This window comes from Polypterus senegalus, chromosome 13 (genome assembly GCF_016835505.1).
Source record: "Polypterus senegalus isolate Bchr_013 chromosome 13, ASM1683550v1, whole genome shotgun sequence".
NCBI lineage: Eukaryota > Metazoa > Chordata > Cladistia > Polypteriformes > Polypteridae > Polypterus > Polypterus senegalus.
The window spans coordinates 159959993-159976754 of record NC_053166.1 but is presented as its reverse complement, the minus strand read 5'-3'; the positions used below and the strand labels follow the sequence as shown (position 1 = coordinate 159976754).

General features: G+C 46.1%; 1 protein-coding gene across 4 annotated transcripts in view; it reads left to right on the top strand.

Moving 5' to 3' along the window:
• Positions 1-16762, top strand: part of myh11b (myosin, heavy chain 11b, smooth muscle) — a 77990-nt gene that overhangs the window by 9785 nt on the left and 51443 nt on the right. For 3 of the 4 annotated variants that reach the window (XM_039775312.1, XM_039775313.1, XM_039775316.1), the window contains 5 exons: positions 5513-5881; positions 7334-7490; positions 10630-10657; positions 12602-12704; positions 13111-13137. In XM_039775312.1, the coding sequence (XP_039631246.1) occupies positions 5531-5881; positions 7334-7490; positions 10630-10657; positions 12602-12704; positions 13111-13137 (666 nt within the window). In that variant the 5' untranslated portion in view covers positions 5513-5530. The remainder of the gene's footprint in view (positions 1-5512; positions 5882-7333; positions 7491-10629; positions 10658-12601; positions 12705-13110; positions 13138-16762) is intronic. The other variant, XM_039775315.1, reaches the window with a different exon arrangement.

Here is a 16762-nt window from a genome sequence, read left to right as displayed (position 1 = left end):
TAAATTATCTACATATGATAAGGTTTCTTCCTGCCCAATCTCACCTTCACTGGCCATCAAGATGAAATCCATACAATGAAATGATCAGACTGTTTGAAAAGGCTGGATTCAAGCACTGGGACACATAGGGGAAGAGGACACAATTTAAAGACTCCAAGAGAATAAGTGCCCCCCAAAGTCCAAGCTTACAGGGGCCATTAAACATTGTCTGCAGAATACAATTGGGTTCCATGTACTTAACTGTGGGAGATTCTGACATCCAGGCTTACTGGAGCCAATGTGCAAGACATCAAGGAATCTGAAGACGTGACTTGTGGATGTGCAGAGTACAAGTTACTGATAGGTTGGCTCCCCAAAGTCCAAGGTGCCACACAATGTTCTGTGTAGGTCACACTGGAGGATCATTGGACAAGATGGAAGCCCCCAAAGTTCATTGGAGCCATTAAGCATTCCATGTAGAACACAAGGGGTGAAATGAATTGACTTACAGACAACATTGGATTATCAGTGATCAGCTTCTGGGAGCCACATAATGTTCTTTACTGGACACACCAGAAGGACATTGATCAAGATGGGAGCCCACCAAAGTTCAGGTTTACTGGAACCATCAGGCATTCCCTGCAGAACATAAATCCTGAAGTGACTTGACTTCTGGGCACATCCGAGGGGCGGTGGACAAAATGGGAGCTTTGAAAGTCCTGGGTTACTGGGGCCAACTCTTCCTGTTCTCCAAGATACTCGGGAGGTCAGAGGAGACGACTCACTGCATGGGCACACTCAAGACAAAGAGCCAAGAAGGGAACCTCCAAAGTTTGAGCTTATTGGAGCCATTGGACCTTCTCTGCAGTTGATTTTAGGACACACGCTCAAGCTGTCCAAGCTATTCTGCAAGATATCATGGTGTCAGTAGACATGACTCATGGACATGCAGAGGACATGTTGCTGATAAGACAGCCCACCAAAGCCACAGAGTGTTCTGCACAAGGTGACGGCTCAGTGGTCACGATGGGAGCCTCAAAAAGGAGGCATTTTCTGCAAGAGACGACCTGACACATTAAAGGACTGGAGTCAGAGGTGGTCAGGGTTATTGGGGTCACTCGTCCTGGCATCAGAAGAGACACAAAGAGGTGAGAGTCATGCAGTGTAGCCAAGTGGGTAAGGAACTGGAACTCTGTTTTCTTCATTTTCTGTTCAGGACCCAGAATAAGTCATTTGAATAACACAAGTAGGTGATGGGACTTTGGCTTTCAGATAACACCCTTGGCTTGTTCCTATTGGTGAGATGGTAGTCTGTGTCTTAAGTGGCACCCTTTACCCATGGGCACGCGTTCTTTAGTTAGGGACATGACATGGACTTAGGGCTTCCTAGCAGTCCTCTTATTTTAACAACTTGAGGACATGCTGCCTTATCTGGAGGACATGCAGGACAACACAAGGAAGTGATGAGACTTTGGCTTTGAAATACCTTCCTGAGTTTTTACCCATGGTGTCTGGTGTCAAACTCCGAAGCTGTGTACCCAGCGGGCCATCCATTGTTTAGTTTGGGTACTTCATGTGAACTGGTGGCTTAACTATCCATTATCCAGCCCGCTGTATCCTGACTACACGGTCATGGGGATCTGCTGGAGCCAACACAGGGCGCAAGGCAGGAAATAAACCCTGGGCTGGGCACACACACGCGCGCACACACACACACACCAAGCACACACTAGGGACAATTTAGATACGCCAATGCACCTAACCTGCATGTCTTAGGACTGTGGGAGGAAACCCACGCAGACACGGGGAGAACATGCAAACTCCACACTGGGAGGACCTGGGAAGCGAACCCAGGTCTCCTAACTGCGAGGCAGCAGCGCTAACCACTGCGCCACCATGCCACCTGCGGTTTAACTAGCAGTCCTCTAATTTAAAACTACGAAGGATGTAAAGGGCTGAGAGGGCTTTGGCTGTGGAACACAATTTCGAGTTTTTAGGTCGTTGGTGTCATCTGAATTCCATTCCGTTTTCCCGGGGGGGCACCCATTCCTTTTAACGAGGGTACTGACGTGGATTAGGGGGCAAAACTAAAAGTCTTCTTGTTTAAAATACTAAGGATGTCAAAGGGTGAGAGGCCTTGGGTGGTGGAAAACACTTCAGAATTTTTAGCCATGAAGTGATGAGGAGGTAGTCAGAGCCTGGACTGGCATCCTGCGTGTTTCATGGTCACCCATCCCTTTATTAGGGGGGCTTGATTTGGAACAGAGGGCCTAACTAGCAGTCCTAATGAGTTGAGGTCATACTGTCTCAACTGAGCAGTACAAGGGAGTGATGGGACATTAGCTATCAATGTTTTACCCACAGGGCCAACATAGCCATTGACTCGAGGACACACAGGGCTTCACTTTTATACCCGTGGGGTCTTTTTTGAGGCTCATGGAAATCAGATGTTTTGACCAAGCGGCAGTACTGGCTTGAACTCACTTCGCCACTTCTGCAGGATGCCAAGGAGTGAGGAGCACACCTGGCATCTGTGGCTGATTTTACTGATTTGACCTGTTCTCTTGTTTTTGTTCCATTTTGCCAGGAATACACTCGGTGCCACTCCCTTTCACGAGAATGCCAGGTTGGCTCTGCTTGGCTCTTCCTAGAAGGCCAGGGTGCCCGCTGCTCGCGCCTCACTTTTCTCATTTGGCCTTTTCTCTTTGCTGGGAGTCCCGGTCAGCTGCGTAGGATGCGGAGGCATATCATTCCCTATAAGGGCTTTGTTTTGAAATTAGCCGTCCTTGTTGTCTGCCTTGTCAGCTTGAGATAACCTGACCTTATATGGTCAACAAGTACGGCCGGCCGGCAATTCTCTGTTGCCCCGGGAAGAAGGCCTGCGTTTTTTTAATTATCATTAGTCCAGAGGACGTAAAATAAAAAGTTGAAGATAAGAGGTTTTTTTTTTTCTTTTTGTTGTTCCTTCTGACCTCCTCTTTATCTTATTTCCCCAGAACCCCCGATTGGGTATGAAAGGAGGGGGGGGGAGGAAAGTAGGTTTTAGCTGGAAACGCAGCAAGGCAGCCTGTTTATATGGGTAGGAAGACCTCCCCTCCCCCACTCCAATCTTTTTGGTTTCCACTTATGGAGAGCAGCATTAGCACCAAAGCTGGAAGTGACATCACAGGCAGCCCACCCATGCTTACCAGAAACTGGGAACTATCCCAGTGCTCTCTGACTTAATGGGGATTCCCAGACCACCAGTTACAATCCTCTTGTTTGTGTTAAGGGTGACATAGGCCTAGGTACGCTCTTCATGGAGTATGCAGGCTCTCCCAGTGTCTGCATGGGTTTCCTCCTACAGCCCAAAGACACGTCAGTCCATCTGGCCCCACTGTGTGTGTGTGTGTGTGTGTGTGCCCCCTCTCCAGGGGGCGCTCCTGCCTTGTGCTCTATGCTGGCTGGGATAAGCTCCATCTTCCCTGCCACCCTGCTCAAGATAAGCAAGTTTGGCTCGTTTGTGATACCACCACCCTTCAAGGCCATGGGTGCTTTAAATACGTGGTGAATGAGGTCACTGTGAAAGGCGCCATTTAAAGATCAAGACTAATAGGTGACCTCTTTAACTTCTTTATTTTCAGAAATACGGAGTATCCTTTTTCCTTCATTTATTCATTTTGATCTTGATTGCTTTACGCAAAACTGTCATCGGGTTTTTGGTGAAAGGCGCTGTAGCTGCGCTTAACCAGAATGATCAAAGTTCAGCAGCTCTGGTTTGCAAATGGGATTCAGCAAAAGCGTGACGCCTTGAAATGATTCCACAGACAAAGTCAGTCAGTCAGTCAGTCATTGTCCAACCTGCAATATCCTAACACAGGGTCACGGGGGTCTGCTGGAACCAATCCCAGCCAGCACAGGGCGCAAGGCAGGAACAAACCCCGGGCAGGGTGCCAGCCCACCTCAGGGAACACACACACACACCAAACACTTACTAGGGACAATTTAGGATCGCCAATGCATCTAACCTGCATGTCTTTGGACTGTGGGAGGAAACCGGAGTACCCGGAAGAAACCCACACAGACACGGGGAGAACATGCAAACTCCACTGCCACCGTGCCGCCCACAGACAAATTATCTTCGTTTTTTAGAAGCTTTAGTAAAAATTAAAAGTAAAACATCCATCCATCCATCCATCCATCCATTACCCAACCTGCTATATCCTAACTACAGGGTCACGGGGGTCTGCTGGAGCCAATCCCAGCCAACACAGGGCACAAGGCAGGAACCAATCCTGGGCAGGGTGCCAACCCACCGCAGGGCACACACACACATACCAAGCACAAACACTAGGGACAATTTAGGATCGCCAATGCACCTAACCTGCATGTCTTTGGAGGAAACCCACACAGACACGGGGAGAACATGCAAACTCCACTGCCACCGTGCCGCCCACAGACAAATTATCTTCGTTTTTTAAAAGCTTTAATAAAAATGAAAAGTAAAACAGTGCGCACAAAAAGGAAAAAATGAATATAGCAAAAAATAAAAACGAAAAGTTCTTGTTTAAGAGAAGTTGTGTTTAAAGCTTTTAAAGCATATCAATTTTAACAAATTCTGAATCAGTGTAGGGCAGACGGTGGCACAGTGAGTACCAGGGTTCGCTTCCGGTCCTCCCTGCGTGGAGTCTGCATGTTCTCCCCGTGTCTGTGTGCGCTTCCTCCCACAGTCCAAAGACATGCAGGTTTGGTGCATTGGCGATTCTAAATTGTCCCTAGTGTGTGTGTGCCGTGTGGTAGGCTGGCGCCCTGCCCGGGTTTGTTTCCTGCCTTGCCCTGTGTTGGCTGGATTGGCTCCAACAGACCCCGTGACCCTGTAGTTAGGATATAGCGGGTTGGATAATGGATGGATGGATGAATCAGTGTAACATTTTCCTTCTACTGTACTTTGTGAGTGCCTTGGTGGACAGATGGGCATCTTGACAAGATGGAAGGTGCCAGTGGTTGGGCGAGCAGAAGCCTGAGGACAGGAGCAGTTTCATTCCCCATTATGTTAGGTGACAGTGGTCCAATGGAGGCGCCGCAGCTTGGACACCGCAGGATATATTTCCATAATGTTATTTAAGAAATATTCCTTTTTTTTTTTCTTTGTACAGTTGGCCTCGAATGCTATAAGTACATAGTGAGTAAGCGTATTATGTAAGGCTCTATATAAAACACTCAAGACTGATAGGTGACTCGTTTCCCTTTTATTTATCAGATACTCCATTTCCTTATTGATCTTGATTGCTTTAAACAAGCTGTAATGTCGTCTCACCTACTTGGCGAGTATTTATTATATTTTTTGTTCAACTCTGAACCGAATGTTTCCAGGGTTCACTGTTGAAAGGCACTACATCACACACAGTCTCCATATCGCCCCGACTGGTCACTGAGGTATGACGCCATGCTGTTGCCCCCTCGTATGTTTCCGTGTCCTCGTTTCTTCGGATTGTCGTCAACGCCTTCTCTCTCAGTTGTTCTTTTCTGATGTGCTCCCGTTTTTTCACGACAGGCCTCTCCTGAACTGACCATGGCGAAAACCACAGGAAGCGCCCTCAGCGAGGACGAGAAGTTCCTCTTCCTCGACAAGAACATGCTCAACAACCCTCTGGCTCAGGCCGACTGGTCCGCTAAGAGGCTGGTGTGGATCCCGTCAGAGAAGCATGGCTTTGAGGCGGCCAGCATCAAGGAGGAGCGAGGAGACGAGGTGGTGGTGGAGGTCAACGAGAATGGCAAGAAGGTGACCATCAATAAGGACGACATCCAGAAGATGAACCCGCCCAAATTCAGCAAGGTGGAGGACATGGCCGAGCTCACCTGCCTGAACGAGGCATCGGTGCTGCATAACCTGAGGGAGCGGTACTTCTCCGGCCTCATCTATGTGAGTATCCTGGGAAAAAAACTGAAAGCTCGAGGTCAAGGCGCTATATAGGGACAGAGCAAGTAAGGTCAGAGAAAGCAAAAAAAAAAATGCAAAATGAGGGCATTGGGGTAAAAAGAAGATAACTCAGGCAAGAGCATAGAAAACAAACTGGAAGCTAGAAAATGAAGTAACAGTCCTGTCCAGGGCGTGGGTACAGGTGGACAGAAAAAAGGGGACAGGCCCAGTGTTCTAACCAGAAGAGAAGGACATCCAGCAAACGGCCACTGAGAATAAACTGTGCCCAAGAGTAGGTGTGACCAACAAGGAGAAAAGACATGCCCAGCTAGTGGGCACAAGGAGAGTAAGGCTAAAGAAAGGAAAGTCTAGCATGAACACACAGAATCAGGAGACTAGACCAGTAGGAGGTCTTAGTATGGGACTGCAGAGGAAACAGTCATGTCCAGCGAGTGGACACAGGAAGTGAGGACAAAAAAACAAGAGGGTCCAGTATACGGACTCAGGTTAGAAATTAGGGGCATTTCATAAGAGGCCTCCGAGAATAAGGGGTGTCCAAGAACAGAGAGAAGAGAGAGCAACCATGTCCGGCTAGTGGACACAGTAAATAAAGTCAAAGAAAGAGGAAAGTCCAACATGAGGACATGGATGGAGCTGTCCAGTATGAGGACTCCAACTAGAAAACCAGAGGCTACTGAGAATAGGGTGTGTCTAAGATGAGAACAACAATGGTAGGAAGCAATCATGTCTAGCTAGTGAGAACAGAGGGTTAGGACAAAGAATCAGGAGTGACCAATATGAGGACACCAGCAAAGATGTCCAGTATGAGGGCTCCAATGAGAAAGCAGAGGCATTCAGTGAGGTGGAAGACAGAGATCTGTGCAGAATGGACAAGAAAGCAACACGGTGACAGGCGAGAAAAATCAAATTACACGGCCATGTCCAGCAAGGGGCTTAAGAAGAAAAGTCAAATTGTGTGAACATGTTGAGTACCAATGTCATATGCCACAAATGGACACATAGAGCATGAGAGTGTGGTGAGAATGGGGACAGGCAGTCCAAGGTCAGATGAACCTCTGCGGTCCAGTAGGTAAGGAATGCCAGTGTTCAGCTTTGTGGTCAAACTCTCCTGTGAACATCTCTCATCACTGCTCTCCTGGAGTACAGCGCAAGTGCTTATGGGGGGACGGACTGGCTGGGGCTCATCTTAGTGGAATGCTGTAGAGTGAGCAGAAGGGACGTTTGGGCCTGGCTCTGTAGTGACCAGCGCCACACTGTGGACAAGTGGAAATACAGTGAAGTACAGCTGGGGTCTTGGACTTGAAGTAGGGTGGAAAACTCTTTCTCCCCGTTACAAGCCTTTTTGACTGGTTGTGCAGTGATGGCCGGGACTGGGTCAGTACCAGTCTGTATTATGTGCTGTCCACTGATGATGTTGTTCTTCTTCCACCCCAGACTTACTCCGGCCTGTTCTGCGTAGTGGTGAACCCTTACAAAATGCTGCCCATCTATTCTGAGAAGATCATCGACATGTATAAAGGGAAGAAACGGCATGAGGTGCCCCCGCACATCTACGCTATCGCCGATAACGCCTACAGGAGCATGCTGCAAGGTGAGTGTCCTGCCTCAAGGGGGCTACAGAGCAGCTGGAGGTGGGCTGGGACGATGTGTGGCTAAACGCAGCACGTTAAGATTGAAAATGTGAGGATGTGTTGGACGGCACATCAAATAAGGTGATGTGGCCAAGTGCACTGTGGCAACCGGTGGGCACTGCCTGGTGGGGGCAGTCAAACTTCAAACTGCTTACATCAATCTGTTTAAGCCTCTGTTGGCAGCTCTGCCAGCCTGGGGTCTGTTAAGTCTGCGGCCTTTCTAATTTACCATTCCGTTTTTTCTGTGACTTCTTCTCCTGGTGATGAAGGTGATAATTTGTGCTGGAGCTAAAATTTGGCAAACATTTAAAATTCTTATACATTTTTCTGTTATTATTTTCTTTCTGTAATTGGCCAAATTTTACTAATGCTATGTTTTGATAACTCGGCGACACCATTTTGTTTTTAATGGACACTACCATTTTGTTGAGCTGTTGCTGTGATGCAGTGACCCATTGCTAGGGGGCGGGGTCACAGAAATCACATGTGATGACATCATCAGCACGGCCATATATGGCCTGACGTTATTGGCAACACTTTGCCCAAAATTGTGAGCACGCACTAAAAAGTCTGAAGATGGTTTTCTCTTATGTGGGCTTGGGTTTCCTAACTTTTAAGCTCCTTTTGACTTATAGCGCCTTCAGAAAGTCTTCGGACCCTTCACTTTTTGCACATTTTGCAATTATGTTGCAGCCTTATGCTGAAATCTTTTCAATTCGTTTTTAACCCTCGTCAGTGAAGGTTCAGTACCCCAGTACCCCAAAATAACAAAGCAAAAACAGGATTTTTTTTTTCTGGCAGTTCGCACCAGAAAGTCTGGGCGCAGTCTTCAGTGAACGCTAAGCAGAGGCGGTGGACCGCGGAGAAGGTCCATCACGTTCAGTTCCTCATTTATGAAGTCTCTGACTTCTCAGAAACGGGTTCCCATCATGCAGTGGCATGTGCCTGAGGCACCATTTGACCAGATGGTATTTCAGTATTTTATGGTGCTTCTCTTGACACAAATGTTTGGTACAATCAGGTGGGTCATCAGTGGTCTCATTTTCATTAGAAGTTACTCTTTTAATGATAATAGGCCTTAATATGGCCAGAGGTGCCAGTTTAAATTGTTTTTTGTTAAGTGGCCAAACACATCATGTTTTAGATGAGATGTATGATAGAAAATCCACTTGATATGTAGCCAGTCGCCTGGTGTTCAGTAACAAATCAGATTCAGCTGGTGATCATTTACTTATTTACTTGTTGGTTATGAGCCAATCAGATCTGCGTTCACGAGACCCTCAAGTTCACGTTCATGACCATTTCATTGGTCAGAAGTAGCTAGTAGTTAGATTCAGTCAGTCAGTCTCCAACCTGCTATATCCTAACTACAGGGTCATGGGGGTCTGCTGGAGCCAATCCCATCCAGCACAGGGCGCAAGGCAGGAACAAACCCCAGGCAGGGCGCCAGCCCACCGCAGGGCACACGCGCACACACACACACCAAGTACACACTGGGGACAATTTAGATTCGCCAATGCACCTAACCTGCATGTCTTTGGACTGTGGGAGGAAACCCACACAGACACGGGGAGAACATGCAAACTCCACGGAGGGAGGACCTGGGAAGCCAACCTGGGTCTCCTTACTGCGAGGCAGCAGCGCTACCACCGTGCCACCCCAGTTAGATTCAACAAGTTTAAATTGGTAAAGTCAGTTTGTGTTGAGTACCCAATCAGATTCAAGCAGTGCAGCTTGACTGGCAATCAGTAGCCAGCTGAGTTTGTGTCCAGTTACCAGTCCCATGCAACTGCCATTCAGTAACCAAGTTAGCTTTGACTTTATAAGCCAGTCCATTCAAACGATGGTCAGTGGCCTAACACCGCACTTCCCAACCTATGGAGCGTGGTAGCCTTGCAGGGTGGGCTGCAACCAACCGGGTCCCCCACTTTTCCTAACTAATCAGTCCAGAAAATAAACAGGCACTCAATGGAGCAGAATAACAGAAAAACAAGGCAGTATTGCCTGGTAGGCTCTGTAGTGCAGTCACACACATCAGGGTGGAGGTTCCGTCTAGCTGTCTGCTCGTCCTGGATTGAGACCACCCCTATCGGGAGTGTCTCTGCATTATAGTTGATAGACTGGAAGGGGCGGAATCAGTTCCTTTCACTGGGCGGTTTCTCTGAACTGTGAGTGGATGAAGAACCTACGCTGTCAGCTATACCACCCCCTTGTGTCCCGGAGTGGTAGTGCCTACCTCTGATGATCCCGGAAGGTGACCCTTTGAGTTGTATGAATGACAAATGTCACCACAGTTTCCAGTGGTGACCAGTAACCATTACTATTTTAATGGTGGCCACTGTTCTAAGTGATCTTAATTCCCATGGCTGTCAGGTTCATGTCTACTAAACAATCCGATTTCTTTGGTAAGAAGTATATGCACTTGATACTCATTAGTCATTTGGATTTGTGCTTAGAAGCAAATCACATTAGAAGCCAATCAGATTTCTTTGCAGTAACCAATTGTGTCATATTCAATAGGCTGCTTTCATGTTCCACATGAGTGTTCAGTAGCCAATCATATTCAATTTCCTGTCAGCAGCCTGTCAGAATCTATTGGTGTAGCCTTCCATGTTTGTGTTTCAGCCTTACAAAGCTGATATCGGTGTCTGGTCACTGACCATCATGTCCTGTGAGCTCACGCTGCCCCACTTTGAGCCTTCACGTGCAATTGGGCATCAGTCTAGTCATGAGTAGACAGCAGTGTTTTTAGGACTTGGATCTGAATGTTCTGAGGTTAACAGGTAATCTAAAGTAAGATTACTGAACAGACAAAAATAAGCAAAGACACTGTGGTTATGAACAAAAGCTCACAATTTGACACCCATGGGCTCAGAGTGCAGCTCACTGAATGAGACTCATGGATGCTTCCTTAAACAGGCTGTTAAGGAGGAATGGCCTCAGATTATGACTAAAGTGGTGGGTATGGCTGAGAGTGTATCAGAGGGAGTGGCCAGGGGTGTGTCCAAGGGCATGACGGAGCCAAATCCTTTTGTGTTCAGCAGCCAGTCAGGTGCCAGTTTAGTGACTAACCAAACCTTATTTGTGTCTTCTTTCCAGATCGTGAAGACCAGTCAATCCTGTGCACGTGAGTATCACTTCAAGCTTTCTGTATTCTTCTGTCACACCATATTTGTTACTCCAAAGTGTGCCCCACTTAATATAACCTTCTCAAGTCCACTTCATCCAGCTTAGGATCACAGAATGGCCAAAGCCTACCGCAGCAGCCCCAGACAGAGTACCTATATACTGTATGCCACTCAACGCACACACACCAGTCAACTTGACAAACACATCTGTGGAGGAGTGCAAAGAAAACCCGGGAAGATGTAACAGAAATCCCTGCCAAGGCCTGGGATTCAAATGCATACATCAGCTGCTATAACTACTAGACTATAACACTAGACCACTCCTACTGAAGTGTGTCAGATATAAAATTGTTTGAAGATTTTGGTCTCAGAGGTGGGTGCCTCTGTGGAATCATTATAAATGAGGGCATTGCCCACCTAAAATCACCACATTCTGGTTGCTGCGGCCCACGGTATATGCAGACACACTGTCCCTCAGTCTCCTTTTGTCCATGCTTATTTAATTAGGTGGTGATCTGCTCTGGGCAGCAGCTCTTCTGTCTTCAGTTTACATTCCTTGTTGCCTCAGCCATTGCTCCACCTACAGCATGTGGCTCACCTGCCTATATAAGGTTATGTTGGGGTGTTCAGGGCTGTAGGAGTCCATCGGTGGGCCTCCCTGTAAATTCCTTCAGCCTCACAGGAGAAAATTTGCTCGGAGTTGGCCGCAGTTCTCGTCTCCTGCTTTTGGGTGTCTTAGCTTTCAGATGCCAGAATGCCTTCACTCCTCCATGCCACACCTTTACTGAGTGTCATCTGTCCTGTCCTTCAGGGTGTTCAGTCCCAGGATCTCTTTGACCTCATGACCCCGTGATATGTGGATGGTCCAAAGTTTTCTTCGTCCGTCAGCTTCTTGGGTGTCTGAACCTGTATAAAGTCACCATATGATTGATTGATAGATAGATTGATACTGTAGATATGAAAGGCCCTATATTATAGTTAGACAAATGGCAAAGGCATTATTTCATAGATAGTCAGATAGATAGACAGTCATGAAAGGGACAGTAAAATACTGTAGATTGATAGATAGAGAGATGCACTGATCTGATTCCCTGGTACTACCTAAACAAAACTTGCACCCATGTTTACTAGATGGGGCCCCCAGTGCCCTTTCCCACCCTGAAAGTTTAACAAAGAGGTCCTTTTGATCTTTAGTTAGTAATCACTTCTGTCGTAAATTTGCCAGCTGATTCTGGGTGGGGATGGCCTTGTGTGACCATGAGCAAGTCACTTGACCTGCCTGTGCGCCAACTGGAAAAAAACAAACAAATGCATCCAGTTGTATCTGAAATGTTGCAAGTCACCTTGGGTAAAGGTGTCAACTAAATAATAATAATGTTATTAGGTCACTGGAGCTGGAGCCCTTCAGGCAGATCTATCTATCTATCTATCTATCTATCTATCTATCTATCTATCTATCTATCTATCTATCTATCTATCTATCTATCTATCTATCTATCTATCATTTATATAGTGCCTTTCACTGTCTGCCTGTTGATGTATCTCTTATTCAGAGACAGGACGCTTGTACAGCTCCTTCTCTCTCTCTCTTTCTATTCTTGTCTCACCTGTCACTTGTTGTTCCTCTTCCTTTTTGATGAGGACCCCCCAAGCCCACTTCCCAGGCCACAAAAAGATAAGCGCCCTCCTCTCCTCTCCTCTCCTCGCCCCTCCCCTCCACTCATATATTCTGTATGTGTATTTCTGTTCAGTGACTCTCACAAAATAAATAGGCTAATAAACCGGACAGGGTAGATAAATGTACATTTCCTGTTCATGAGCTGTCAGGTCTCTGTAGATCCAGCCAACGATGGAGGCTCTTAAAAGCAAACCCAAGTAGTGCAGCCCTTTGTAGCCCACAGGCTTTTCTCACCTTTTTACTGCCTTCTTCCTTTATTCTCCAGAGGCGAGTCTGGTGCTGGCAAGACAGAGAACACGAAGAAAGTCATCCAGTACCTGGCAGTGGTGGCTTCATCTCACAAGGGGAAGAAGGACACCAGTCTGACAGTGAGTGTTGTGCCCATTTCTAAAAGAGCAACCCCTGGCTTCCAGTTTTTAGATTCTCAAAGTACTGGAATGGGCTCAGTGTTGTTAATGGGGGAGCTGTGTGTGTCCGGTGATCAACCAGCCCCTCCTGGTAGAGCTCCATTGTCCTAGTCTGATGAGCTTAAAAAAATGGAATGTGCACTTTGTAACACGGGAATGTAATGATTATGGAGGGTTAAAGTTGTCCAGTTTGGTCAAGAAGCTCCATCTTTAGCTGGCCGCATGTTGAGGTGCCATGGCTGTCTCGGCACACTGCTTATGAATGACCAGGAGTCATCACCCTTCATGATCCAGCAAGCCAAAGTGCAGCAGCCGCCAAGACGTGCCAGACTCTGACCACTTGTGTGTCCACATTTCCTCCACATAGCAGCAGCAAGGAGTCCAGTTGGCATACGTGAGTATATTCTGGCGAGTGTGCCTGGGTGTCAAAGATATGCATGGCGTGTTGTGGTGTCCTCTTGGGGTAACAATACTGCAGTACAAAAGTATGGCCTGGCGATTTACTTGTGGGCGTGTGGGTATATATACAGTACTGTGTGTGTATCTATATAGTGTGTATTTGAATACAAGCCTCCTCAAACACACGTCATTACACATATTTGTATGTATGCATATATGCGGTATGTGTATGTGTGTGTGTGTGTGTCTACTTGTATAGCAGCAGCATGGCAGTCTTGTATTAGTGCTGAAGTGTCAGTGTCCACTTGAGTTTTCTATATGTATATATGGCAGAGTATTTATATTAATGGAATATGTGTATATATGTAAATTCATATATATGTTTGTCATATATATATATATATATATATATATATATAGCATATATGCTGTAAATATGTATACATATCACATATACACTATATGTTTGTACAGAATGTACAGTCTGCAGTCTAAATGGTATAGGCAGATCTTTAGACTGTATGAATATAGACAGTAGGGCTACTCATAAGTTGAACTCAGTCCCAAACAATCACCAATTAGGCCAAGAAGTATCAAAACGTTCATATATACTGTACATATATATGTATATACGTAGGTATATGTGTGTGTGTGTGTGTATACAGTATATATACACAGGGCTAATTTAAATTGAAAGAGCAGATTTCAAAAAATTATATCAAACAAACTGTATAAGACAGAAACACATTCCACACATCACTGGATAGAGGAAAGTTCAAAGTTTAAAAATTCAACTTCAAGAAGATTCGAATGACTTCATTTTCATGCAAGATGTTGCCCCGCCTCATTTCCACTCGGAGGTCCGGCGTCACCTCAACGATGATGACGATGGATCGGAAGAGGTGAACAACAGGATCTTGCTCATCGTCTGTGGCCTCCCAGGTCTCCAGACTTTACCCCCTGCGATTTTTATCTATGGGAGTACATTAAAGAAAAAGTGTTTGTTCCACCAATGCCCGCTAATCTTCAAGATTTGTGACATTGTATTGAGGAAGCTGTGAATTCAGTAACTAGGGACCAGCTGAGTCGTGTGCGGCAAGAAATGGTCTACTGTTTTAATGTTTATCACACTACACATGGTGCTCATGTTGAGTGCATGCAACCTCAAGGACCACAGGACCAAACTTTGAACTTTCCTCTATCCAGTGATGTGTGGAATGTGTTTCTGTCTTGTACAGTTTGCTTGAAATACATTTTTGAAATTTGCTCTTTCATTTTGAATAGCTCTGTGTATATGTATATATGTATGTGTGTGTATATATAATATAATATATAAGGGGTAGAAATGGGGGCTGATTGGTCTACTTAACCATAGGCATCAAAGCACCCCCTGTTATCATCCTCACCAACACTCCCTGGCCTCTCTCCCACCTACCAGTTGAGTTTGTGCCAGTCTTGCCCCCCTCTTCTCAAACCTACCGGCTCAGTTGTCTTGTTGTTAGAAGGTTTTTTAAAGCCCACGTAAATAGCTAATAACCAGGGTACCTAAGAATTACTTCAAAACTGAATAAAAGCGCAGGGGCTATGTGCATGGTGCTCCCTCTTGTGGCTCCCAGGTGGTCCTTCACTTCAATAGCCACCACAGGCCATCATAGAGAGTAGCTGGTCCAGGATAGGCTGTCCTCTCCAGTGTACACCACATAAAGGGACCCTAGTGAGCTGGGAGAATCCTAGTATTTTATTGGCCATTCCTTTACGTGTTTGTACGGTAGCGGCACCTGGTGGTTAAAACCAGACATGCTGCCTGCATTAATATGAGTGTGTCTGCTGCTTACAGTGTTCCACTTATACAGTCTGTGTATTAAATATATACTGTAGACTTTATTTGACGCCTGTAAGTGTGAGTGAGTGAGTGAGTGAGTGAGTACTGCATAAGTGTATTTGTAATGGTGTGTACAGTAGAGTACATTTGTGTGTCGTGTGTGAGCCTCTGTACTGTTCATCTGGTCAATGTGAGCCTATCTGCTGTATTTGGCTATCTCTGCTGTGCTATACTGTACACAGACACATACACACATATGTACAGTATATGCAGTATATACCGCATGTACATTTGTTATACATATAAACACAGACTTTCTTTCTGCTTTTCCTTCTTACTTTTTTTCCTGATGTGTGTGGGTGGGCAGCCAGCCAGCCCCTTGACCAGGGTTTGCGGGGGTGCATGCTGGGCTGTCAGCCTGCTTCATCTGCGTAACTGCTGGCTCCAGGTACTCGTGTCTCTCTCTGTGAAGTCCTCTGATTCGGTGTCCCCTGCTCTGTCCTTCTGATTGTTTGCTGCTCCTTGAAGTTGTGCTGCAGTATTGTGTCTCCCCCTGGTGGGCTAGTGGGACAGCATTGCACTCGAGCGTCCCTGCACTGAGAGGTTGAAGGTGTGGCTATTGCTGCCCCACTCCCTACCCTTGTGGGCTGGGGTGGCGATAGGCCCACCTGATTGGTTGTGTTAACGTGTGCCGTGTTTGTGCTCTCCTGAAAAGTCCAAAAAACAAGAAAAACTTTTTTTTTTTTTTTTTCCCTGTGGTGCGTCCTCTTTTCGAAAATTTTAAATCTGTGACGCCCAAGGTGCATGAAAGACTTGACTCAGGACAGCACTGGTTTTGGTGTGTGACCAGTCACATCTGCATGCCTGTGTGTGTGTGTGTGTGTCCATGTGACAAGCCTGTCCGCCCCACTCCCCTATCCACCTCACTTTAACAGCCACATTCAACATCCCATTTGCAAAAAGGTACACTTCTGTGAGTCTGTAAGTCAACCTTTTACTTTATATAGTGCCTTTCAAAGATGCAATACAGTACAACATTTATTTATATAGCACATTTTCATACAAAAAATGTAGCTCAAAGTGCTTTACATAATGAAAATAAAAAAAAATAAAAGACATAGTAGGAAATTATAAGTCAACATTAAATAACATCGAATAAGAGTAAGGTCCGATGGCCAGGGAGGACAGCAGAAAAAACAAAAAAAAAAAAAACTCAAGACGGCTGGAGAAAAAAAATAAAATCTGCAGGGATTCCAGACCATGAGACCACCCAGTCCCCTCTGGCACCATATATCTCAGTTCAACAAGCAAAGAGGAGTACAATCACTCCTTACTACTGGCTAGACGGACTTTACTTTACATCGCTTCTCACTCTTCTCACTTCAAACTGACCAAAACAGACTTTATGTGAAAGTGATTCAACCTGTAGGGGGCACTCGTGAGACATGCCCATACCCTAAAAGTGGTTCAAGAAGATGGTGTTTTATTTACTGAATAGACATACATTACAGTGGGGCAAATAAAGGGAAATCTGAAAGGATCTAAGCAATAAACCGACTGGCCCCACCAGACCTTTCAAGTATGGACCCCCTGTCTGTGGGATGGGACGTCTAACTTGTTTACCCATTGCCAGTAAGATACACACAAACTCCCTTCTTACCTCACCTGCCTTCTCTCTACATCTGGTGTCCCTTCCTCCTGGGAGTTGAGCCCTTGTCCAGCACTCCAACTCCAAATTCAGAAGCTGTTTGGCTGGAAGGGCTTTTAATTCTCTACTGGGCAAGCTGTGGGAATCGCT